The sequence below is a fragment of the Hyla sarda genome, chromosome 5 (assembly GCF_029499605.1).
Source record: "Hyla sarda isolate aHylSar1 chromosome 5, aHylSar1.hap1, whole genome shotgun sequence".
NCBI classification, from domain to species: domain Eukaryota; kingdom Metazoa; phylum Chordata; class Amphibia; order Anura; family Hylidae; genus Hyla; species Hyla sarda.
Window position 1 is genome coordinate 3,729,328 of NC_079193.1, and position 26,967 is coordinate 3,756,294.

Sequence of the window (26,967 nt, forward strand, 5' to 3'; positions counted from 1 at the left end):
CTCATGCTGTACAGTAGACTGCCTCTTCATGCTGTACAGTAGACTGTCTCTCATGCTGTACAGTAGACTGTCTCTTCATGCTGTACAGTAGACTGTCTCTCCATGCTGTGCAGTAGACTGTATATTCATGCTGTACAGTAGACTGTCTCTCCATGCTGTACAGTAGACTGCCTCTCATGCTGTACAGTAGACTGCCTCTCATGCTGTACAGTAGACTGCCTCTCATGCTGTTCAGTAGACTGCCTCTCCATGCTGCACAGTAGACTGTCTCTCCATGCTGTACAGTAGACTGTCTCTCCATGCTGTACAGTAGACTGTCTCTCCATGCTGTACAGTAGACTGCCTCTCATGCTGTACAGTAGACTGCCTCTCATGCTGTACAGTAGACTGTCTCTCCATGCTGTACATTAGACTGCCTCTCCATGTTGTACAGTAGACTGCCTCTCATGCTGTACAGTAGACTGCCTCTCATGCTGTACAGTAGACTGCCTCTCATGCTGTACAGTAGACTGCCTCTCATGCTGTACAGTAGATTGTCTCTCCATGCTGTACAGTAGACTGTCTCTTCATGCTGTACAGTAGACTGTCTCTTCATGCTGTACAGTAGACTGCCTCTCCATGATGTACAGTAGACTCTCCTCATGATGAACAGTAGACTGCCTCTGATGCTGTACAATAGACTGCCTCTGATACTGTACAGTAGACTGCCTCTGGTGCACAATAGACTGCCTCTTATGCTGTACAGTAGACTGCCTCTCATGCTGTACAGTAGACTGCCTCTCCATGATGTACAGTAGACTGTCTCCTCATGATGAACAGTAGACTGCCTCTGATGCTGTACAATAGACTGCCTCTGATACTGTACAGTAGACTGCCTCTGGTGCACAATAGACTGCCTCTCATGCTGTACAGTAGACTGCCTCTCATGCTGTACAGTAGACTGATTCTCATGCTGTACAGTAGACTGCCTCTTCATGCTGTACAGTAGACTGCCTCTTCATGCTGTACAGTAGACTGCCTCTCATGCTGTACAGTAGACTGTCTCTCCATGCTGTACAGTAGACTGCCTCTCATGCTGTACAGTGGACTGTCTCTTCATGCTGTACAGTAGACTGCCTTTCATGCTAGACAGTAGACTGTCTCTTCATGCTGTACAGTAGACTGCCTTTCATGCTAGACAGTAGACTGCCTCGGATGCTGTACAGTAGACTGCCTTGGATGCTGTACAGTAGACTGTCTCTCCATGCTGTACAGTAGACTGCCTCTGCTGTACAGTAGACTGCCTCTCATGCTGTACAGTAGACTGCCGTTCATGCTGTACAGTAGACTGTCTCTCCATGCTGTACAATTGACTTTTTCTCAAGCTGTACAGTAGACTACCTCTTATTCTTTACTGTAGACTGCCTCTCATGCTGTACAGTAGACTGCCTCTTCATGTTGTACAGTAAACTGCCTCTCCATGCAGTACAGTAGACTGCCTCTCCATGCTGTACAGTAGACTGCCTCTCCATGCTGTTCAGTAGACTGCCTCTGCTGTACAGTAGACTGCCTCTGATGCTGTACAGTAGACTGCCTCTGATGCTGTACAGTAGACTGTCTCTCCATGCTGTACAATAGACTTTTTCTCAAGCTGTACAGTAGACTACCTCTTATTCTTTACTGTAGACTGCCTCTCATGCTGTACAGTAGACTGCCTCTCATGCTGTACAGTAGACTGCCTCTTCATGCTGTATAGTAGACTGCCTCTCCATGCTGTACAGTAGACTGCCTCTCCACAATGTACAGTATACTGCCTCTCCACAATGTACAGTATACTGCCTCTCATGCTGTACAGTAGACTCTCTCCATGCTGTTCAGTAGACTGCCTCTCATGCTGTACAGTAGACTGCCTCTCCATGCTGTACAGTAGACTGCCCTAATGCTGTACAGTAGACTGCCTCTCCATGCTGTACAATAGACTTTTTCTCAAGCTGTACAGTAGACTACCTCTTATTCTTTACTGTAGACTGCCTCTCATGCTGTACAGTAGACTGCCTCTCATGCTGTACAGTAGACTGCCTCTCATGCTGTACAGTAGACTGCCTCTCATGCTGTACAGTAGACTGTCTCTCCATGCTGTACAGTAGACTGTCTCTCCATGCTGTACAGTAGACTGTCTCTCCATGCTGTACAGTAGACTGTCTCTCCATGCTGTACAGTAGACTGTCTCTCCATGCTGTACAGTAGACTGCCTCTGATGCTGTACAGTAGACTGCCTCTGATGCTGTACAGTAGACTGTCTCTCCATGCTGTACAATAGACTTTTTCTCAAGCTGTACAGTAGACTGCCTCTCCATGCTGTACAATAGACTTTTTCTCAAGCTGTACAGTAGACTACCTCTTATTCTTTACTGTAGACTGCCTCTCATGCTGTACAGTAGACTGCCTCTCATGCTGTACAGTAGACTGTCTCTCCATGCTCTACAGTAGGCTGTCTCTCCATGCTCTACAGTAGACTGTCTCTCCATGCTGTACAGTAGACTGCCTCTTCATGCTGTACAGTAGACTGTCTCTCATGCTGTACAGTAGACTGTTTCTTCATGTTAAACAGTAGACTGTCTCTCCATGCTGTGCAGTAGACTGTATATTCATGCTGTACAGTAGACTGCCTCTCCATGCTGTACAGTAGACTGCCTCTCATGCTGTACAGTTGACTGCCTCTCATGCTGTACAGTAGACTGCCTCTCATGCTGTATAGTAGACTGTCTCTTCATGCTGTACAGTAGACTGTCTCTCCATGCTGTACAGTAGACTGTCTCTCCATGCTGTACAGTAGACTGCCTCTCATGCTGTACAGTAGACTGCCTCTCATGCTGTACAGTAGACTGCCTCTCATGCTGTACAGTAGACTGCCTCTCATGCTGCACAGTAGACTGTCTCTCCATGCTGTACAGTAGACTGTCTCTCCATGCTGTACAGTAGACTGCCTCTTCATGCTGTACAGTAGACTGCCTCTCATGCTGTACAGTAGACTGCCTCTCATGCTGTACAGTAGACTGCCTCTCATGCTGTACAGTAGACTGCCTCTCATGCTGTACAGTAGACTGCCTCTCATGCTGTACAGTAGACTGCCTCTCATGCTGTACAGTAGACTGCCTCTTCATGCTGTACAGTAGACTGTCTCTTCATGCTGTACAGAAGACTGTCTCTTCATGCTGTACAGTAGACTGCCTCTCCATGATGTACAGTAGACTCTCCTCATGATGAACAGTATACTGCCTCTGATGCTGTACAATAGACTGCCTCTGATACTGTACAGTAGACTGCCTCTGGTGCACAATAGACTGCCTCTTATGCTGTACAGTAGACTGCCTCTCATGCTGTACAGTAGACTGCCTCTCCATGATGTACAGTAGACTGTCTCCTCATGATGAACAGTAGACTGCCTCTGATGCTGTACAATAGACTGCCTCTGATACTGTACAGTAGACTGCCTCTGGTGCACAATAGACTGCCTCTCATGCTGTACAGTAGACTGCCTCTCATGCTGTACAGTAGACTGCCTCTCATGCTGTACAGTAGATTGCCTCTCATGCTGTACAGTAGACTGCCTCTCATGCTGTACAGTAGACTGATTCTCATGCTGTACAGTAGACTGATTCTCATGCTGTACAGTAGACTGCCTCTTCATGCTGTACAGTAGACTGCCTCTCGTGCTGTACAGTAGAATACCTCTCCATCCTGTACAGTAGACTGTCTCTCCATGCTGTACAGTAGACTGCCTCTCATGCTGTACAGTGGACTGTCTCTTCATGCTGTACAGTAGACTGCCTCTCCATGCTGTTCAGTAGACTGCCTCTGCTGTACAGTAGACTGCCTCTGATGCTGTACAGTAGACTGCCTCTGATGCTGTACAGTAGACTGCCTCTCATGCTGTACAGTAGACTGCCTCTCATGCTGTACAGTAGACTGTCTCTCCATGCTGTACAATAGACTTTTTCTCAAGCTGTACAGTAGACTACCTCTTATTCTTTACTGTAGACTGCCTCTCATGCTGTACAGTAGACTGCCTCTTCATGCTGTATAGTAGACTGCCTCTCCATGCTGTACAGTAGACTGCCTCTCCACAATGTACAGTATACTGCCTCTCATGCTGTACAGTAGACTGCCTCTCCACAATGTACAGTATACTGCCTCTCATGCTGTACAGTAGACTCTCTCATTGCTGTTCAGTAGACTGCCTCTCATGCTGTACAGTAGACTGCCTCTCCATGCTGTACAGTAGACTGCCTCTCATGCTGTACAGTAGACTGCCTCTCCATGCTGTACAATAGACTTTTTCTCAAGCTGTACAGTAGACTACCTCTTATTCTTTACTGTAGACTGCCTCTCATGCTGTACAGTAGACTGCCTCTTATTCTTTACTGTAGACTGCCTCTCAAGCTGTACAGTAGACTACCTCTTATTCTTTACTGTAGACTGCCTCTCATGCTGTACAGTAGACTGCCTCTTCACTCTCCATGCTGTACAGTATACTGCCTCTCCATGCAGCATAGTAGACTGCCTCTGATGCTGTACAGTAGACTGCCTCTCCATGCTGTACAGTAGACTGCCTCTGATGCTGTACAGTAGACTGCCTCTGATGCTGTATAGTAGACTGCCTCTCCATGCTGTACAATAGACTTATTCTCAAGCTGTACAGTAGACTACCTCTTATTCTTTACTGTAGACTGCCTCTCATGCTGTACAGTAGACTGCCTCTTCATGCTGTATAGTAGACTGCCTCTCCATGCTGTACAGTAGACTGCCTCTCCATGCTGTACAGTATACTGCCTCTCATGCTGTACAGTAGACTGCCTCTCATGCTGTACAGTAGACTCTCTCCATTCTGTTCAGTAGACTGCCTCTCATGCTGTACAGTAGACTGTCTCTCCATGCTGTTAAGTAGACTGCCTCTCATGCTGTACTGTAGACTGTCTCTCCATGCTGTAAAGTAGACTGCCTCTCCACCATGTACAGTTGACTCTCATACTGTATAGTAGACTGTCCCTTCATACTGCACAGTAGACTGTCTCTCCATGCTGTACAGTAGACTACCTCTCCCTGATGTACAATTGACTGCCTCTCATACTGTACAGTAGACTGTCTCTCCATGCTGTACAGCAGACTACCTCTCCGTACTGTAAATTCCTGTATAATCTCCTGTATAGTAGACTGTCCCTTCATACTGTACAGTAGACTGTCTCTCCATGCTGTAAAGTAGACTGCTTCTCCACCATGTACAGTTGACTATCTCTCATACTGTATAGTAGACTGTCCCTTCATACTGCACAGTAGACTGTCTCTCCATGCTGTACAGCAGACTACCTCTCCGTACTGTAAATTCCTGTATAATCTCCTGTATAGTAGACTGTCTCTCCATACTGCACAGTAGACTGTCTCTCCATGCTGTACAGTAGACTGTCTCTCCATGCTGCACAGTAGACTGTCTCTCCATGCTGCACAGTAGACTGTCTCTCCATGCTGTACAGTAGACTGTCTCTCCATGCTGCACAGTAGACTGTCTCTCCATGCTGTACAGTAGACTGCCTCATACTATGCTCATACTATAATTACTCATTTTTGCTGTGTTTTTCCTCAGTCCCTCATTTTCCATCACATGAAGGTTCCATTGGCTGACAGCAAGCAGAGATTTTGAACGGAGCAGAAATCATAATTCCACTAGAAAGTCAGAGAAAGTCTCATCATAGGATTAATCTGATGTATTCCCATAAACTCCTGCGGTTCCCACATCTCCCAGTATATACAATGTATTATCTGAGCCGACAATGGTTTTCCCATCGCGCCCCTCAGACCCGTCATGTGATGATGGATTTTGGACTCTTGTTCTTTTCCTCTATTTACATCATTATATAAATATAAATAGGATTTCTTCCTGTACAGATTCTATAGAGGACACATTGTATCCATCTGATGGGGCTTTAGGCTACAACATTCTCCGCTCATTTACAGACCAGTAAACAAACAAATAAACATCAATACCGCGGCCGACGCCGCCAACTGCGCAAATGGAATCAATTTACAGCGTCACGAAAAAGTCACTTTATGTTCAACAGAAGATGAGACCCCGACTGCAAAGATCCCCCTGTAATCCCCGTTATTATATCTGTTACTACTTCACCTACAGATTGTCAGAGGATATCGGAAATCCTACAAACCGTTCTCTGACTACGACCCACATCAGACTAGTATAGAGCGACCACGACTGTCTACTGTAAAGAGTAAGAGGCGGTCTACTGTACAGCATGAAGAGACAGTCTACTGTACAGCAGGAAGAGACAGTCTACTGTACAGCATGAAGAGACAGTCTACTGTAAAGAGTAAGAGGCAGTCTACTGTACAGCATGAAGAGACAGTCTACTGTACAGCATGAAGAGACAGTCTATTGTACAGCATGGAGAGACAGTCTACTGTACAGCATGAAGAGACAGTCTACTGTACAGCATGAAGAGACAGTCTATTGTACAGCATGAAGAGACAGTCTACTGTAAAGAGTAAGAGGCGGTCTACTGTACAGCATGAGAGGTAGTCTACTGTACAGCAGGAAGAGACAGTCTACTGTACAGCATGAAGAGACAGTCTACTGTACAGCAGGAAGAGACAGTCTACTGTACAGCAGGAAGAGACAGTCTATTGTAAAGAGTAAGAGGTAGTCTACTGTACAGCATGAAGAGACAGTCTATTGTACAGCATGAAGAGACAGTCTACTGTAAAGAGTAAGAGGCGGTCTACTGTACAGCATGAAGAGACAGTCTACTGTAAAGAGTAAGAGGCGGTCTACTGTACAGCATGAAGAGACAGTCTACTGTACAGCAGGAAGAGACAGTCTACTGTACAGCATGAAGAGACAGTCTACTGTACAGCATGAAGAGACAGTCTACTGTACAGCAGGAAGAGACAGTCTATTGTACAGCATGAAAAGACAGTCTACTGTACAGCATGAAGAGACAGTCTATTGTAAAGAGTAAGAGGCGGTCTACTATACAGCATGAAGAGACAGTCTACTGTACAGCAGGAAGAGACAGTCTACTGTACAGCATGAAGAGACAGTCTATTGTACAGCATGAAGAGACAGTCTATTGTACAGCATGAGAGGCAGTCTACTGTACAGCATGAAGAGACAGTCTACTGTACAGCATGAAGAGACAGTCTACTGTACAGCAGGAAGAGACAGTCTACTGTACAGCAGGAAGAGACAGTCTATTGTACAGCATGAGAGGCAGTCTACTGTACAGCAGGAAGAGACAGTCTATTGTAAAGAGTAAGAGGTAGTCTACTGTACAGCATGAAGAGACAGTCTATTGTAAAGAGTAAGAGGTAGTCTACTGTACAGCATGAAGAGACAGTCTACTGTACAGCATGAAGAGACAGTCTATTGTAAAGAGTAAGAGGTAGTCTACTGTACAGCATGAAGAGACATCCTACTGTACAGCATGAAGAGACAGTCTACTGTACAGCATGAAGAGACCGTCTATTGTACAGCATGAAGAGACAGTCTATTGTACAGCATGAAGAGAGTCTACTGTACAGCATGAAGAGACAGTCTATTGTACAGCATGAAGAGACAGTCTATTGTAAAGAGTAAGAGGTAGTCTACTGTACAGCATGAAGAGACAGTCTACTGTACAGCATGAAGAGACAGTCTACTGTACAGCATGAAGAGACAGTCTACTGTACAGCATGAAGAGACAGTCTACTGTACAGCAGGAAGAGACAGTCTACTGTACAGCAGGAAGAGACAGTCTACTGTACAGCAGGAAGAGACAGTCTATTGTACAGCATGAAGAGACAGTCTATTGTAAAGAGTAAGAGGTAGTCTACTGTACAGCATGAAGAGACAGTCTACTGTACAGCATGAAGAGACAGTCTACTGTACAGCAGGAAGAGACAGTCTATTGTACAGCATGAAGAGACAGTCTACTGTACAGCATGAAGAGACAGTCTATTGTACAGCATGAAGAGACAGTCTATTGTAAAGAGTAAGAGGCGGTCTACTGTACAGCATGAAGAGGCAGTCTACTGTACAGCATGAAGAGACAGTCTACTGTACAGCAGGAAGAGACAGTCTATTGTACAGCATGAAGAGACAGTCTACTGTACAGCATGAAGAGACAGTCTATTGTACAGCATGAAGAGACAGTCTATTGTAAAGAGTAAGAGGTAGTCTACTGTACAGCATGAAGAGACAGTCTACTGTACAGCATGAAGAGACAGTCTACTGTACAGCATGAAGAGACAGTCCTACTGTAAAGAATAAGAGGCAGTCTACTGTACAGCATGAGAGACAGTCTACTGTACAGCATGAAGTGACAGTCTACTGTAAAGAGTAAGAGGCAGTCTATTGTACAGCATGAGAAAGTCTACTGTACAGCATGAAGAGGCAGTCTACTGTACAGCATGAAGAGACAGTCTACTGTACAGCATGAGAAAGTCTACTGTACAGCATGAAGAGACAGTCTACTGTACAGCATGAAGAGACAGTCTACTGTACAGCATGAGAAAGTCTACTGTACAGCATGAAGAGACAGTCTACTGTACAGCATGAAGAGACAGTCTACTGTACAGCATGAAAGGCAGTCTACTGTACAGCATGAGAAAGTCTACTGTACAGCATGAAAGGCAGTCTACTGTACAGCATGAAAGGCAGTCTACTGTACAGCATGAAAGGCAGTCTACTGTACAGCATGAAGTGACAGTCTACTGTAAAGAGTAAGAGGCAGTCTATTGTACAGCATGAGAAAGTCTACTGTACAGCATGAAGAGGCAGTCTACTGTACAGCATGAAGAGACAGTCTACTGTACAGCATGAGAAAGTCTACTGTACAGCATGAAGAGACAGTCTACTGTACAGCATGAAGAGACAGTCTACTGTACAGCATGAGAAAGTCTACTGTACAGCATGAAGAGACAGTCTACTGTACAGCATGAAGAGACAGTCTACTGTACAGCATGAAAGGCAGTCTACTGTACAGCATGAGAAAGTCTACTGTACAGCATGAAAGGCAGTCTACTGTACAGCATGAAAGGCAGTCTACTGTACAGCATGAAAGGCAGTCTACTGTACAGCATGAGAAAGTCTACTGTACAGCATGAAAGGCAGTCTACGGTACAGCATGAAAGGCAGTCTACTGTACAGCATGAAAGGCAGTCTACTGTACAGCATGAGAAAGTCTACTGTAGAGCATGAAGAGACAGTCTACTGTACAGCATGAAAGGCAGTCTACTGTACAGCATGAAAGGCAGTCTACTCTACAGCATGATAAAGTCTACTGTACAGCATGAAAGGCAGTCTACTGTACAGCATGAAAGGCAGTCTACTGTACAGCATGAGAAAGTCTACTGTACAGCATGAAAGGCAGTCTACTGTACAGCATGAAGAGACAGTCTACTGTACAGCATGAAAGGCAATCTACTGTACAGCATGACAAAGTCAATTGTACAGAATGAAGAGACAGTCTACTGTACAGCATGAAAGGCAGTCTATTGTACAGCTTGAGAAAGTCTACTGTACAGCATGAAAGGCAGTCTACTGTACAGCATGAGAAAGTCTACTCTACAGCATGAAGAGACAGTCTACTGTACAGCATGAAAGGCAGTCTACTGTACAGCATGAAGAGACAGTCTACTGTACAGCATGAAAGGCAGTCTACTGTACAGCATCAGAGTACAGTATGATTTCTGCTCTATCCTCCTCCTCTAGACTCCTCTGTCCTCCTGCTCCAGATTCCTCTTTTCTCCTCCAGACTCCTCTGTCCTCCTCCTCTAGACTCCACTGTCCTCCTCCTCCAGACTCCTTTGTCCTCCTCCAGACTCCTCTGTCCTCCTCCAGACTCCTCTGTCCTCCTCCAGACTCCTCTGTCCCCCTCTAAACTCCTCTGTCCTCCTCTAAACTCCTCTGTCCTCCTCTAGACTCCACTGTCCTCCTCCTCCAGACTCCTTTGTCCTCCTCCATACTCCTCTGTCCTCCTCCAGACTCCTCTGTCCCCCTCTAAACTCCTCTGTCCTCCTCCAGACTCCTCTGTCCCCCTCTAAACTCATCTCTCCTCCCACAGACTCCAGCACAGTCCACATCCCCATGCGTGTTCCTGTAGTGTCAGCGCCATTGTTGTATCTGTCGCACATTGCACAATATAGGGAACCTACCTTGTGATTTAGATTTCAGATGTTGTTCACACTTTCCTTTTGCTATAAAAAGCAGGTAGATCTGCTCCTCTTTGGTGATGACATCATCCGTATCCACCTGGAGAAGAACAAAGGAAAACTGATAAGAAACAAGAGATTTACTGCTACTTTAAACGTTTCTGAAATACTCTGTACTGCTGTGGACCCTGCTCCTCTACTAAATAACTCTCACCCTGTGACCTCCACATGATCAGTATACTCCTCTCCTGAAATACTCTGTACTGCTGTGGACCCTGCTCCTCCACTATATAACTCTCACCCTGTGACTTCCACATGACCAGTACACTCCTCTCCTGTATACTCTGTACTGCTGTGGACACTGCTCCTCCACTATATAACTCTCACCCTGTCTCCTCCACATGATCAGTACACTCCTCTCCTGAAATACTCTGTACTGCTGTGGACCCTGCTCCTCCACTATATAACTCTCACCCTGTGACTTCCACATGACCAGTACACTCCTCTCCTGTATACTCTGTACTGCTGTGGACACTGCTCCTCCACTATATAACTCTCACCCTGTCTCCTCCACATGATCAGTACACTCCTCTCCTGAAATACTCTGTACTGCTGTGGACCCTGCTCCTCTACTAAATAACTTTCACCCTGTGACCTCCACATGATCAGCACACTCCTCTCCTGAAATACTCTGTACTGCTGTGGACCCTACTCCTCCACTATATAACTCTCACCCTGTGACCTCCACATGATCAGCACACTCCTCTCCTGAAATACTCTGTACTGCTGTGGACCCTACTCCTCCACTATATAACTCTCACCCTGTGACCTCCACATGATCAGCACACTCCTCTCCTGAAATACTCTGTACTGCTGTGAACCCTGCTCCTCCACTATATAACTCTCACCCGGTGACCTCCACATGATCAGCACACTCCTCTCCTGTATACTCTGTACTGCTGTGGACCCTGCTCCTCCACTATATAACTCTCACCCGGTGACCTCCACATGATCAGCACACTCCTCTCCTGTATACTCTGTACTGCTGTGGACCCTGCTCCTCCACTATATAACTCTCATCCTGTGACCTCCACATGATCAGTACACTCCTCTCCTGTATACTCTGTACTGCTGTGGACCCTGCTCCTCCACTATATAACTCTCACCCTGTGACCTCCACATGATCAGCACACTCCTCTCCTGTATACTCTGTACTGCTGTGGACCCTGCTCCTCCACTATATAACTCTCACCCTGTACCCCCCACATGATCAGCACACTCCTCTCCTGTATACTCTGTACTGCTGTGGACCCTGCTCCTCCGCTATATAACTCTCACCCTGTACCCCCCACATGATCAGTACACTCCTCTCCTGTAATACTCTGTACTCCTGTGGACCCTGCTCCTCCACTATATAACTCTCATCCTGTGACCTCCACATGATCAGTACACTCCTCTCCTGAAATACTCTGTACTGCTGTGGACCCTGCTCCTCCACTATATAACTCTCTCCCTGTGACCTCCACATGATCAGCACACTCCTCTCCTGTATACTCTGTACTGCTGTGGACACTGCTCCTCCACTATATAACTCTCACCCTGTGACCTCCACATGATCAGCACACTCCTCTCCTGTATACTCTGTACTGCTGTGCACCCTGCTCCTCTACTATATAACTCTCACCCTGTGACTTCCACATGATCAGCACACTCCTCTCCTGAAATACTCTGTACTGCTGTGGACCCTGCTCCTCCACTATATAACTCTCACCATGTGACCTCCACATGATCAGCACACCCCTCTCCTGTATACTCTGTACTGCTGTGGACTCTGCTCCTCCACTATATAACTCTCACCCTGTGACCTCCACATGATCAGCACACTCCTCTCCTGTATACTCTGTACTGCTGTGCACCCTGCTCCTCTACTATATAACTCTCACCCTGTGACCTCCACATGATCAGTACACTCCTCTCCTGAAATACTCTGTACTGCTGTGGACCCTGCTCCTCCACTATATAACTCTCCCCCTGTGACCTCCACATGATCAGTACACTCCTCTCCTGTATACTCTGTACTGCTGTGGACCCTGCTCCTCCACTATATAACTCTCACCCTGTGACCTCCACATGATCAGCACACTCCTCTCCTGAAATACTCTGTAGTGCTGTGGACCCTGCTCCTCCACTATATAACTCTCACCCTGTACCCCCCACATGATCAGCACACTCCTCTCCTGAAATACTCTGTAGTGCTGTGGACCCTGCTGGCTTCACAGAGGTTTTTGTTTACATATACATTTTGTTCACCTGAAAAAGGGTAAAAACCTATATGAATAGTAAAAACATAAGATACAGGAGAATCCACTCCTCTTATATTAAACGGATTGCAACAAAAAGGTTTATTTAGTTTTTAACTAATTTAATTTTAACTAATTTAATTATTTATTTATTATTTAATTTATTTAATTGCTGTACACAATAGTGAGGTTGATGTTTTTACGTACAGAAGAATTTAAGTGCCGTAACGGGAAATGTGAAATAGACACAAAACCCAGTGTGAACCGACCTAAATAGGTAACAGCGAGATGAGCGCAGAAGAGAAGAAATAGAGATTATCCTGATACGTCCTCTCATAGGAGGAAGAGATGAAGCGTAACGTCTGCAGGTGATCTATAGAGCGAAACGCTACGGAACACAGAGCCCTCACTATAGATAGATATGAGATAGATATGAGATAGATCCATAGATATGAGATAGATAGATAGATAGATATGAGATAGATAGATAGATATGAGATAGATAGATAGATATGAGATAGATAGATATGAGATAGATAGATAGATAGATAGATATGAGATAGATCCATAGATATGAGATAGATAGATAGATAGATAGATAGATAGATAGATATGAGATAGATAGATAGATATGAGATAGATCCATAGATATGAGATAGATAGATAGATAGATAGATATGAGATATATAGATAGATATGAGATAGATAGATAAATATGAGAAAGATAGATATGAGATAGATAGATATGAGATATATAGATAGATATGAGATAGATAGATAGATAAATATGAGAAAGATAGATATGAGATAGATAGATATGAGATAGATAGATAGATAAGAGATAGATATGAGATAGATCCATAGTTATGAGATAGATAGATAGATAAATATGAGAAAGATAGATACGAGATACACCAAAATAGAAATGCTGCGGCACTCCAAAAAGTATAGTGAAAAAAAGAGTTTATTGACCTGACATCAGAAGCGACGTTTCAGCTGCCCGATTGCAGCCTTTCTCAAGCTCGAGGAGCTTGAGAAAGGCTGCAATCGGGCAGCTGAAAAGTCGCTTCTGATGTCAGGTCAATAAACTCTTTTTTTCACTATACTTTTTGGAGTGCCGCAGCATTTCTATTTTGGTGTGGATTTTTGTACATCCCTTCACCTGGGGTGTTTTTTCTGCTGGCACCCACTGCTCTGCACAATTTGGTTGAGCTGCTCCATTGTTTCTATTTTTTAGATATGAGATAGATCCATAGATATGAGATAGATAGATAAATATGAGATATATAGATAGATATGAGAAAGATAGATATTAGATAGATAGATAGATAGATATGAGATAGATAGATAGATAGATAGATATGAGATAGATAGATAGATAGATAGATAGATATGAGATAGATAGATAAATATGAGATAGATAGATATGAGAAAGATAGACAGATAGATATGAGATAGATAGATATGAGATAGATAGATATGAGATAGATAGATAGATATGAGATAGATAGATAGATATGAGAAAGATAGATAGATAGATAGATAGATAGATAGATATGAGATAGATAGATATGAGATAGATAGATATGAGATAGATAGATATGAGATAGATAGATATGAGATAGATAGATATGAGATAGATAGATATGAGATAGATAGATATGAGATAGATAGATATGAGATAGATAGATATGAGATAGATAGATATGAGATAGATAGATAGATAGATAGATAGATAGATAGATGAGATAGATAGATAGATAGATAGCATAGCCATAGCCAGCAAGGTATAGAAGGGTCTTTCCACATAAAAAAAACTCCAGAAGTCCTTAAAGGGCCAGTACACCAGTTATTGATACACAATGGGGCATTAATGTAACTATGACATCACAGGCATGAAGAGGTCATTCCCCTATGATGTCATTGGAGCCCACGTGCCGCCATAGGGGCTATTAAAGGGAACCTGTCATCCCTTTCATGCTGTCTGAACCACAAGTCGATGGGGCGGGCCCTGGTAGCTTTTTTCTATCCTGCCGCCCTTGATCATTCTCTATACTCAGAAAGAGATCTATCAATCAAAACTGGTGGGCGGGGGAAGCTACTAAGGACCTCCCCAATGGATTAAGTGATGAGCGATGACAGGTTACCTTTGAGCCTTAAAGGGCCATGCACTTTCTTTTTACCCATACATATTGTTTTGTGAGATTCATGAAATTGATGGTAGGGGGTGAAAGGCCCCTGACAACCCAGACGGGACGGATATCCTCAGCGCTGAGTAGACAAAGACGACTAATGGAGGTCAATCCAGAGCAAACTAACGCCAATGTTACTAATGGAGTCATATCAGGACTCTATAAAATGTCACTGGACTTTACTGGAACCTAATGGATTTATTTTTCCAACCTTCACTGCAAATATAATAAGAAAACATTGAATTAAACTGTATACTGATCTGTATATGAGGGGAGGACGCTGCGTCAGAGCGAGCGGGTGTTAGTTCAGACGCATCTATGGCTCAGGCGACTGCAGGCCACAGCATGGGGAGGGTCTGTAGTTATAGGATACCTCAGGATGCGCTGTCCTGCGTGCACATGAGGAGTAGCGCTATCTCCGGCCATTATAGAACTTGTTCATGACATTTTCCATCAGTTTTCCCCTTTTTCAGGCTCCATCTCAAATATTCATTTTTTTTTTTTTTTTTTTTGAGCTAGTGGTTGTAGACTATCTGATATGAGGTCTCCATATCAAGCACACACAGAAGAGGGATGGATCCTATATCTCTATAGCACACACTCAGAGGCAGCAGCAGCATGAAGAACATTATAGAGCAGTACTGAGCAGTGTAGGCTGTAAATCCAGTACAAGGAGGAGATGTAACACTTACTAGAGCTGTCAGCAGATTCACTGTGTCTCTCTGTCTCTGTCTTACTCTTAATCTCCCCCTTCTTCTTCCCCTTTTAATAGACTTCTATGAACAGCATAGAGGACATAACAGAGCAGTACTGAGCAGTTTAAGCTGTGAATCCAACACTCGATAAGATATAATACTTAAAACTTTTGGTTGCTTCTCTTTGTCTCAGTGTTACTCTACAGCTCCCTCCATGTACACCCCCTCTCTATAGACTTTTATGGGCAATATAAAGGACATTATAGAGTAATACTGGGCAGCATTAGTTGTGAATTCTACAGATAAGGGGCTGCGGCTGATCCTCATGTCTGTCTGGGGCTTGTCTATCACAGATCTAGATAAACTGTGTTATTAAAAGTTGACCAGTTGCCCATAACAACCAATCAGATGACTTCTTTAATTTTAAAAGGCATCTAAAAATAAAATAAACAATCTGATTGGTTGCTTTGGGCAGCTGCTCCACTTTTCCTCTGTACAAGTTTTAAAGAATTTCCCCCAATGTATCTGATGTGGAGATATTTTTGGCTTTTCCTCATTTTATCAATACAATTAGACAATCCGTCAAACCGCGCTCCCCCGCTGAGGCGATGACTTCGGGCGACAATCTGCGACTCCTCCCATTTATCACTTTCATCATTGTAATTCCAGAAATAATGGTGCGGGGAGAGCAATGAACTGCGACAAATATGTCCGAGGGGGGAGGGTCAAGACCAGACACGACCCCTGATACCAAGTCAGATTTAGACTCCGGAAATCACCTCAGGCCGAGGGACATTCAACTCTGTGTTAGTCCTGGAACACGAGGAGTACGTGACGTCCCACATGTTCTGCGCCATATATAATGGACAAAACGCTGGAGAACAGGACGCGGTAATACCAGCGGATGGTAAGATGGCGAAAACCAAACAGCGAAAACCCTCAGGACCCCCGGAGATCACAAAACAGCACAGACCCCCAGAGATCACAGATACAGGACAGACCCCCAGGACCCCCGGAGTCACAGATACTGAACAAACCCCCAGGACCCCCAGAGATCACAGGTACTGAACGAACCCCCAGGACCCCCAGAGATCACAGGTACTGAACGAACCCCCAGGACCCCCAGAGATCACAGGTACTGAACGAACCCCCAGGATCCCCGGAGTCACAGATACTGAACGAACCCCCAGGACCCCCGGAGTCACAGATACTGAACGAACCCCCAGGATCCCCAGAGATCACAGATACAGGACAGACCCCCAGGACCTCTGGAGATCACAAAACAGCACAGACCCCCAGAGATCACAGATACTGAACAGACCCCCAGAGATCAGAGATACAGGACAGACCCCCAGAGATCAGAGATACAGGACAGACCCCCAGAGATCAGAGATACAGGACAGACCCCCCAGGGCCCCCGAAGATCACAGATACTGAACTTTTCCCCAGGACCTCGGAGATCACAGATACTGAACAGACCCCCAGGGCCCCCGGAGATCACAAATACAGAACGAACCCCTAGGACCCCCAATGATCAGAGATACAAAAAAGATCCCCTGGACCCCCAAAAATCACAGATACTGAACAGACCCCCAGGACCACCAGGGATCACAGATACTGAACAGACCCCCAGGACCACCAGGGATCACAGATACTGAACAGACCCCCAGGACCCCCGGAGATCACAGTATTCTGTATGAAAGAATTTAATGGATCTCCAGAAGAAAATGAGGCAACATCTAATATAAAATCCAGGTGTGAACAGGACCCGAGGGTTTATTTCTTCCGCAGTCCCATGAAATGTAAAAAGGACAATTTATTTGTCTTTTCAGGAATCTAGGAAAGCTGGAGAGAAACCCCTCAGAGGTTACAATATATCAGCTTGATTCCGATCAGACGCCCCTCCTGCCCCCCCTGGCATCGCCCACCGCTTCATTCATTTATTCTGTTTTTCCTCAACATGAAAATGTTTTGATGCAGAATTCCAGCAAGAAATCGGGTCCAGCTCCATCGCTGCAGAACATCCAACAAAACCAAAATTGCAGCAATTACCCGGGCGGCGCAGCAGAGCTCAATGGGCGTCTTATAAGGCGCATTTCAAAGCAGCTTTCAAAACATGGCGTACGGAAGGCACCGCGACAAACACAGATCTGCTCAACATACAGGAGAACCTGATACAAGGTACATACAGAAAGGGCTGTGAACTCCCAGGTATGTGCCCTCAACAGAGCCGCGTCTAACATTGGCGCCACAGCCAATCCGACTCCTGGCAGAGGGGGCGCACGTCACTCCCAGAGCCGTACCCAGGATGGCGGTATTCAGTATTATATTCAGCTATTTTATAATCCTTTACTTATCCCCCATTCACCTCCAGTGCTGCACTCACTATTCTGCAGTTATATCATATCTTATCCTCCAGAGCTGCACTCACTATTCTGCTGTTACATCATGTCTTATCCTCCAGAGCTGCACTCACTATTCTGCTGTTACATCATGTATTATCCTCCAGAGCTGCACTCACTATTCTGCTGTTACATCATGTCTTATCCTTCAGAGATGCACTCACTATTCTGCTGTTACATCATGTCTTATCCTTCAGAGCTGCACTCACTATTCTGCTGTTACATCATGTCTTATCCTTCAGAGCTGCACTCACTATTCTGCTGTTACATCATGTCTTATCCTCCAGAACTGCACTCACTATTCTGCTGTTATATCATGTATTATCCTCCAGAGCTGCACTCACTATTCTGCTGTTATATCATGTATTATCCTCCAGAGCTGCACTCACTATTCTGCTGTTACATCATGTCTTATCCTCCAGAGCTGCACTCAATATTCTGCTGTTACATCATGTCTTATCCTCCAGAGCTGCACTCACTATTCTGCTGTTACATCATGTATTATCCTCCAGAGCTGCACTCACTATTCTGCTGTTATATCATGTCATCCTCCAGAGCTGCACTCACTATTCTCCTGTTACATCATGTCTTATCCTCCAGAGCTGCGCTCACTATTCTGCTGTTACATCAGGTCTTTTCCTTTGGTCACCAGTATCTCGGCTCCTCCTCGGTCTTGATCAGGATGTCTGATGATATTTGTTACAATGTTGCAGCCACTTTATATTTTAGTGATCAGGAAGCACTACACCTGCAGCGTGTGAACGCGGCCAAAACACCATTAACCGTCCGTACAATCAGCATTAACCGTCCGTACAATCAGCATTAACCGTCCGTACAATCAGCATTAACCCTCCGTACAATCAGCATTAACCGTCCGTACAATCAGCATTAACCCTCCGTACAATCAGCATTCACCGTCCGTGCAATCAGCATTCCCCGTCCGTGCAATCAGCATTAACCGTCCGTGCAATCAGCATTCACCGTCCGTACAATCAGCATTCACCGTCCGTACAATCAGCATTCACCGTCCGTACAATCAGCATTCACCGTCCGTACAATCAGCATTCACCGTCCGTACAATCAGCATTCACCGTCCGTACAATCAGCATTCACCGTCCGTACAATCAGCATTCACCGTCCGTACAATCAGCATTAACCGTCCGTACAATCAGCATTAACCGTCCGTACAATCAGCATTAACCGTCCGTACAATCAGCATTAACCGTCCGTACAATCAGCATTAACCCTCCGTACAATCAGCATTAACCCTCCGTACAATCAGCATTAACCGTCCGTACAATCAGCATTAACCCTCCGTACAATCAGCATTAACCCTCCGTACAATCAGCATTAACCCTCCGTACAATCAGCATTAACCCTCCGTACAATCAGCATTAACCGTCCGTACAATCAGCATTCACCGTCCGTACAATCAGCATTCACCGTCCGTACAATCAGCATTCACCGTCCGTACAATCAGCATTCACCGTCCGTACAATCAGCATTCACCGTCCGTACAATCAGCATTCACCCTCCGTACAATCAGCATTAACCGTCCGTACAATCAGCATTAACCGTCCGTACAATCAGCATTCACCGTCCGTACAATCAGCATTCACCCTCCGTACAATCAGCATTCACCGTCCGTACAATCAGCATTAACCGTCCGCACAATCAGCATTAACCGTCCGCACAATCAGCATTAACCGTCCGCACAATCAGCATTAACCGTCCGTACAATCAGCATTAACCCTCCGTACAATCAGCATTCACCGTCCGTGCAATCAGCATTCCCCGTCCGTGCAATCAGCATTAACCGTCCGTGCAATCAGCATTCACCGTCCGTACAATCAGCATTCACCGTCCGTACAATCAGCATTCACCGTCCGTACAATCAGCATTCACCGTCCGTACAATCAGCATTCACCGTCCGTACAATCAGCATTCACCGTCCGTACAATCAGCATTCACCGTCCGTACAATCAGCATTCACCGTCCGTACAATCAGCATTAACCGTCCGTACAATCAGCATTAACCGTCCGTACAATCAGCATTAACCGTCCGTACAATCAGCATTAACCGTCCGTACAATCAGCATTAACCCTCCGTACAATCAGCATTAACCCTCCGTACAATCAGCATTAACCGTCCGTACAATCAGCATTAACCCTCCGTACAATCAGCATTAACCCTCCGTACAATCAGCATTAACCCTCCGTACAATCAGCATTAACCCTCCGTACAATCAGCATTAACCGTCCGTACAATCAGCATTCACCGTCCGTACAATCAGCATTCACCGTCCGTACAATCAGCATTCACCGTCCGTACAATCAGCATTCACCGTCCGTACAATCAGCATTCACCGTCCGTACAATCAGCATTCACCCTCCGTACAATCAGCATTAACCGTCCGTACAATCAGCATTAACCGTCCGTACAATCAGCATTCACCGTCCGTACAATCAGCATTCACCCTCCGTACAATCAGCATTAACCGTCCGTACAATCAGCATTAACCGTCCGCACAATCAGCATTAACCGTCCGCACAATCAGCATTAACCGTCCGCACAATCAGCATTAACCGTCCGTACAATCAGCATTAACCGTCCGTACAATCAGTATTAACCGTCCGTACAATCAGTATTAACCGTCCGTACAATCAGCATTAACCGTCCGTACAATCAGCATTAACCGTCCGTACAATCAGCATTAACCGTCCGTACAATCAGCATTCACCGTCCGTACAATCAGCATTCACCCTCCGTACAATCAGCATTAACCGTCCGTACAATCAGCATTAACCGTCCGTACAATCAGCATTAACCGTCCGCACAATCAGCATTAACCGTCCGCACAATCAGCATTAACCCTCCGTACAATCAGCATTCACCGTCCGTACAATCAGCATTAACCCTCCGTACAATCAGCATTAACCCTCCGTACAATCAGCATTAACCCTCCGTACAATCAGCATTAACCGTCCGTACAATCAGCATTAACCGTCCGTACAATCAGCATTAACCCTCCGTACAATCAGCATTAACCCTCCGTACAATCAGCATTAACCGTCCGTACAATCAGCCCCTTATCGCACGTGTCACGTCCCGATCTCAGGACTGTGCGGGATCCTCCGCGCCGCATTACTGACTCCTGACGACGTTATTCGGATCTTGCGCTCTGTTCACACTGCGGGACTTACGCCGCCTCGGACCTGCTCAGAAATATTCGCTTTTAATTGACTCTTAATTGACACAATCCAGACAGGTAATTATCTGCGCCCGGCGTCCCCGCCATTAATCTCTGACTCCGCGCGGACTCGGACGCTGTTTGCTTTTTCGGCTCTTCTTGAACTTCTGCCAGAGAAGTTTCACAAAACGCGCAGTGTTATTCTTATAAATGAGGCCCAGAAACAAGGAGGAATATCCGTCTCCTCGGGGATTCGGAGTTTGCTTTGGAGGCCGGGAGATCGGCCAATCGCGGCCAATAATTATCCCGGTGAGCGCCATGTATGTTCTCTGGAAAGAATCACAATCTGCGCGGGATTCCTCCTCCGCCCTGAGAACACGAGGCGTCACGCGGGGTCACATCCCCCACCCAGGAACGATTGGGGTGCGGAGCCCAAATCTGCAACAAATGTTCAAATAATAGAAACAGAGAAAACAACCAAATAAAAAATAGTAACATAAAAATTACTTCCCTGCAGAGGAGCTGCTACAGTCAGAGGATAAACAGCAGAATAGTGAGTGCAGCTCTGGAGGATAAGATGATGTAACAGCAGAATAGTGAGTGCAGCTCTGGAGGATAAGACATGATGTAACAGCAGAATAGTGAGTGCAGCTCTGGAGGATAAGATATGATGTAACAGCAGAATAGTGAGTGCAGCTCTGGAGGATAAGACATGATATAACAGCAGAATAGTGAGTGCAGCTCTGGAGGATAAGACATGATATAACAGCAGAATAGTGAGTGCAGCTCTGGAGGATAAGACATGATGTAACAGCAGAATAGTGAGTGCAGCTCTGGAGGATAAGATATGATGTAACAGCAGAATAGTGAGTGCAGCTCTGGAGGATAAGATATGATGTAACAGCAGAATAGTGAGTGCAGCTCTGGAGGATAAGATATGATGTAACAGCAGATTAGTGAGTGCAGCTCTGGAGGATAAGACATGATGTAACAGCAGAATAGTGAGTGCAGCTCTGGAGGATAAGATATGATGTAACAGCAGAATAGTGAGTGCAGCTCTGGAGGATAAGATATGATATAACAGCAGAATAGTGAGTGCAGCTCTGGAGGATAAGACGATGTAACAGCAGAATAGTGAGTGCAGCTCTGGAGGATAAGATATGATGTAACAGCAGAATAGTGAGTGCAGCTCTGGAGGATAAGATATGATGTAACAGCAGATTAGTGAGTGCAGCTCTGGAGGATAAGACATGATGTAACAGCAGATTAGTGAGTGCAGCTCTGGAGGTGACTGGAGGATAACACATGATGTAACAGCAGAATAGTGAGTTCAGCTCTGGAGGATAAGATATGATGTAACAGCAGAATAGTGAGTGCAGCTCTGGAGGATAAGATATGATATAACAGCAGAATAGTGAGTGCAGCTCTGGAGGATAAGACGATGTAACAGCAGAATAGTGAGTGCAGCTCTGGAGGATAAGACATGATGTAACAGCAGAATAGTGAGTGCAGCTCTGGAGGTGACTGGAGGATAACACATGATGTAACCGCAGAATAGTGAGTGCAGCTCTGGAGGATAAGACATGATGTAACAGCAGAATAGTGAGTGCAGCTCTGGAGGTGACTGGAGGATAACACATGATGTAACCGCAGAATAGTGAGTGCAGCTCTGAAGGATAAGACATGATATAACAGCAGAATAGTGAGTGCAGCTCTGGAGGATAAGACATGATGTAACAGCAGAATAGTGAGTGCAGCTCTGGAGGATAAGATATGATGTAACAGCAGAATAGTGAGTGCAGCTCTGGAGGTGACTGGAGGATAACACATGATGTAACCGCAGAATAGTGAGTGCAGCTCTGGAGGTGACTGGAGGATAAGACATGATGTAACAGCAGAATAGTGAGTGCAGCTCTGGAGGTGACTGGAGGATAAGACATGATGTAACAGCAGATTAGTGAGTGCAGCTCTGGAGGATAAGACATGATATAACAGCAGAATAGTGAGTGCAGCTCTGGAGGATAAGACATGATGTAACAGCAGAATAGTGAGTGCAGCTCTGGAGGATAAGATATGATGTAACAGCAGATTAGTGAGTGCAGCTCTGGAGGTGACATTTCACAGGAGTTGCCATGTTATTCTGTTGTAGTAGTGGAGTTCCCCTTTAGTAGATTTCTCCCCGTGATATCATGGTGAAGCTGCGTCTTTTATTGGAGACAAAATAAGTAACGATCCTCGTGGACGACGCCAAAAGGTAGAAATAATGTGATAAAACCGGAGTCTGTTCTCTTCACGCGCAGTTACGGGCCGCGTCCCGCCGGATCCGCCGCAGCTGAAACCATTTGCACAAAACCTGAAGACGCGATTTATTATGTATGAAATCACATTTATCGCTTTCCTTCCCGTTTCCCTGATGTCTTTCCTGAAGCCTCAATGACATGAAGCAGTCTGTAGGGTCAAACAGAAGGAACGATTGAGGCGAGCGGGGGAGGGGTGCGGGGACCCTCCGCTTCACCATCACAACAATTATATAGATCACATATAATAGGAGAGAATCAGAGCGACCACCCGGATCCTGCGAAACCTCATACACCGCAGGGTCAGCACTGCTACATCTACAGGCCTGGAAGTCATCATAGGGAAACGTTATTATACGAACTACAACCCCCAACATGGCCCGACCACTGGATGACACTACAATACAATTATCTTATACATAATGAACTACAACCCCCAACATGGCCCGACCACTGGATGACACTACAATACAATATTATACATAATGAACTACAACCCCCAACATGGCCCGACCACTGGATGACACTACAATACAATTATCTTATACATAATGAACTACAACCCCCAACATGGCCCGACCACTGGATGCCACTACAATACAATTATATTATACATAATGAACTACAACCCCCAACATGGCCCGACCACTGGATGACTCTACAATACAATAATATTATACATAATGAACTACAACCCCCAACATGGCCCGACCCCTGGATGACACTACAATACAATTATATTATACATAATGAACTACAACCCCCAACATGGCCCGACCACTGGATGACACTACAATACAATTATCTTATACATAATGAACTACAACCCCCAACATGGCCCGACAACTGGATGACACTACAATACAATATTATACATAATGAACTACAACCCCCAACATGACCCGACCACTGGATGACACTACAATACAATTATCTTATACATAATGAACTACAACCCCCAACATGACCCGACCACTGGATGACACTACAATACAATTATCTTATACATAATGAACTACAACCCCCAACATGGCCCGACCACTGGATGCCACTACAATACAATTATCTTATACATAATGAACTACAACCCCCAACATGACCCGACCACTGGATGACACTACAATACAATTATCTTATACATAATGAACTACAACCCCCAACATGGCCCGACCACTGGATGACACTACAATACAATTATCTTATACATAATGAACTACAACCCCCAACATGGCCCGACCCCTGGATGACACTACAATGCAATATTATACATAATGAACTACAACCCCCAACATGGCCCGACCCCTGGATGACACTACAATACAATTATATTACACATAATGAACTACAACCCCCAACATGGCCCGACCCCTGGATGACACTACAATACAATTATATTATACATAATGAACTACAACCCCCAACATGGCCCGACCCCTGGATGCCAGTACAATACAATTATCTTATACATAATGAACTACAACCCCCAACATGGCCCGACCACTGGATGACACTACAAAACAATTATCTTATACATAATGAACTACAACCCCCAACATGGCCCGACCCCTGGATGACACTACAATACAATTATATTACACATAATGAACTACAACCCCCAACATGGCCCGACCCCTGGATGACACTACAATACAATTATATTATACATAATGAACTACAACCCCCAACATGGCCCGACCCCTGGATGCCAGTACAATACAATTATCTTATACATAATGAACTACAACCCCCAACATGGCCCGACCACTGGATGACACTACAATACAATTATCTTATACATAATGAACTACAACCCCCAACATGGCCCAACCACTGGATGACACTACAATACAATTATCTTATACATAATGAACTACAACCCCCAACATGGCCCGACCACTGGATGACACTACAATACAATAATATTATACATAATGAACTACAACCCCCAACATGACCCGACCCCTGGATGACACTACAATACAATTATATTATACATAATGAACTACAACCCCCAACATGACCGTATATAATTCTATTTGACCATATACATAACACACTACAACTCCCAATATGACCCGACTATTAAACATGGCAGTAATACTGTTATGTTGTCACCTTCACAAGACCCCAGAACAGTGTCACCTTCACACAGACCCCAGAACGGTGTCACCTTCACACAGACCCCAGAACAGTGTCACCTTCATACAGACCCCAGAACAGTGTCACCTTCACACAGACCCCAGAACAGTGTCACCTTCACACAGACCCCAGAACAGTGTCACCTTCACACAGACCCCAGAACAGTGTCATCTTCACACAGACCCCAGAACAGTGTCACCTTCACACAGACCCCAGAACAGTGTCATCTTCACACAGACCCCAGAACAGTGTCACCTTCACACAGACCCCAGAACAGTGTCACCTTCACACAGACCTAAGAACAGTGTCACCTTCACACAGACCCCAGAACAGTGTCACCTTCACACAGACCTAAGAACAGTGTCACCTTCACACAGACCCCAGAACAGTGTCACCTTCACACAGACCCCAGAACAGTGTCACCTTCACACAGACCCCAGAACAGTGTCTCCTCCACACAGACCCCAGAACAATGTCACCTTCACACAGACCCCAGAACAGTGTCACCTTCACACAGACCCCAGAACAGTGTCCCCTTCACACATACCCCAGAACAGTGTCACCTTCACACAGACCCCAGAACAGTGTCACCTTCACACAGACCCCAGAACAGTGTCACTTTCACACAGACCCCAGAACAGTGTCACCTTCACACAGACCCCAGAACAGTGTCACCTTCACAAGACCCCAGAACAGTGTCCCCTTCACACAGACCCCAGAACAGTGTCACCTTCACACAGACCCCAGAACGGTGTCACCTTCACACAGACCCCAGAACAGTGTCACCTTCACACAGACCCCAGAACAGTGTCACCTTCACACAGACCCCAGAACAGTGTCACCTTCACACAGACCCCAGAACAGTGTCCCCTTCACACAGACCCCAGAACAGTGTCACCTTCACACAGACCCCAGAACAATGTCACCTTCACAAGACCCCAGAACAGTGTCACCTTCACACAGACCCCAGAACAGTGTCACCTTCACACAGACCCCAGAACAGTGTCACCTTCACACAGACCCCAGAACAGTGTCACCTTCACACAGACCCCAGAACAGTGTCACCTTCACACAGACCCCAGAACAGTGTCACCTTCACACAGACCCCAGAACAGTGTCACCTTCACAAGACCCCAGAACAGTGTCACCTTCACACAGACCCCAGAACAGTGTCACCTTCACACAGACCCCAGAACAGTGTCACCTTCACACAGACCCCAGAACAGTGTCACCTTCACACAGACCCCAGAACAGTGTCACCTTCACACAGACCCCAGAACAATGTCACCTTCACACAGACCCCAGAATAGTGTCACCTTCACACAGACCCCAGAATAGTGTCACCTTCACACAGACCCCAGAACAGTGTCACCTTCACACAGACCCCAGAACAGTGTCACCTTCACACAGACCCCAGAACAATGTCACCTTCACACAGACCCCAGAACAGTGTCACCTTCACACAGACCCCAGAACAGTGTCACCTTCACACAGACCCCAGAACAGTGTCACCTTCACACAGACCCCAGAACAGTGTCACCTTCACACAGACCCCAGAACAGTGTCCCCTTC

General features: G+C 45.5%; 1 protein-coding gene across 1 annotated transcript in view; it reads right to left on the bottom strand.

The window, feature by feature from the left end:
* The window catches only part of PTH1R (parathyroid hormone 1 receptor), a 294,531-nt gene that overhangs the window by 135,987 nt on the left and 131,577 nt on the right, over positions 1-26,967 (bottom strand). Inside the window, exon 2 of the mRNA XM_056518705.1 lies at positions 10,183-10,279. Coding sequence (XP_056374680.1) covers positions 10,183-10,279 — 97 coding nt within the window. The remainder of the gene's footprint in view (positions 1-10,182; positions 10,280-26,967) is intronic.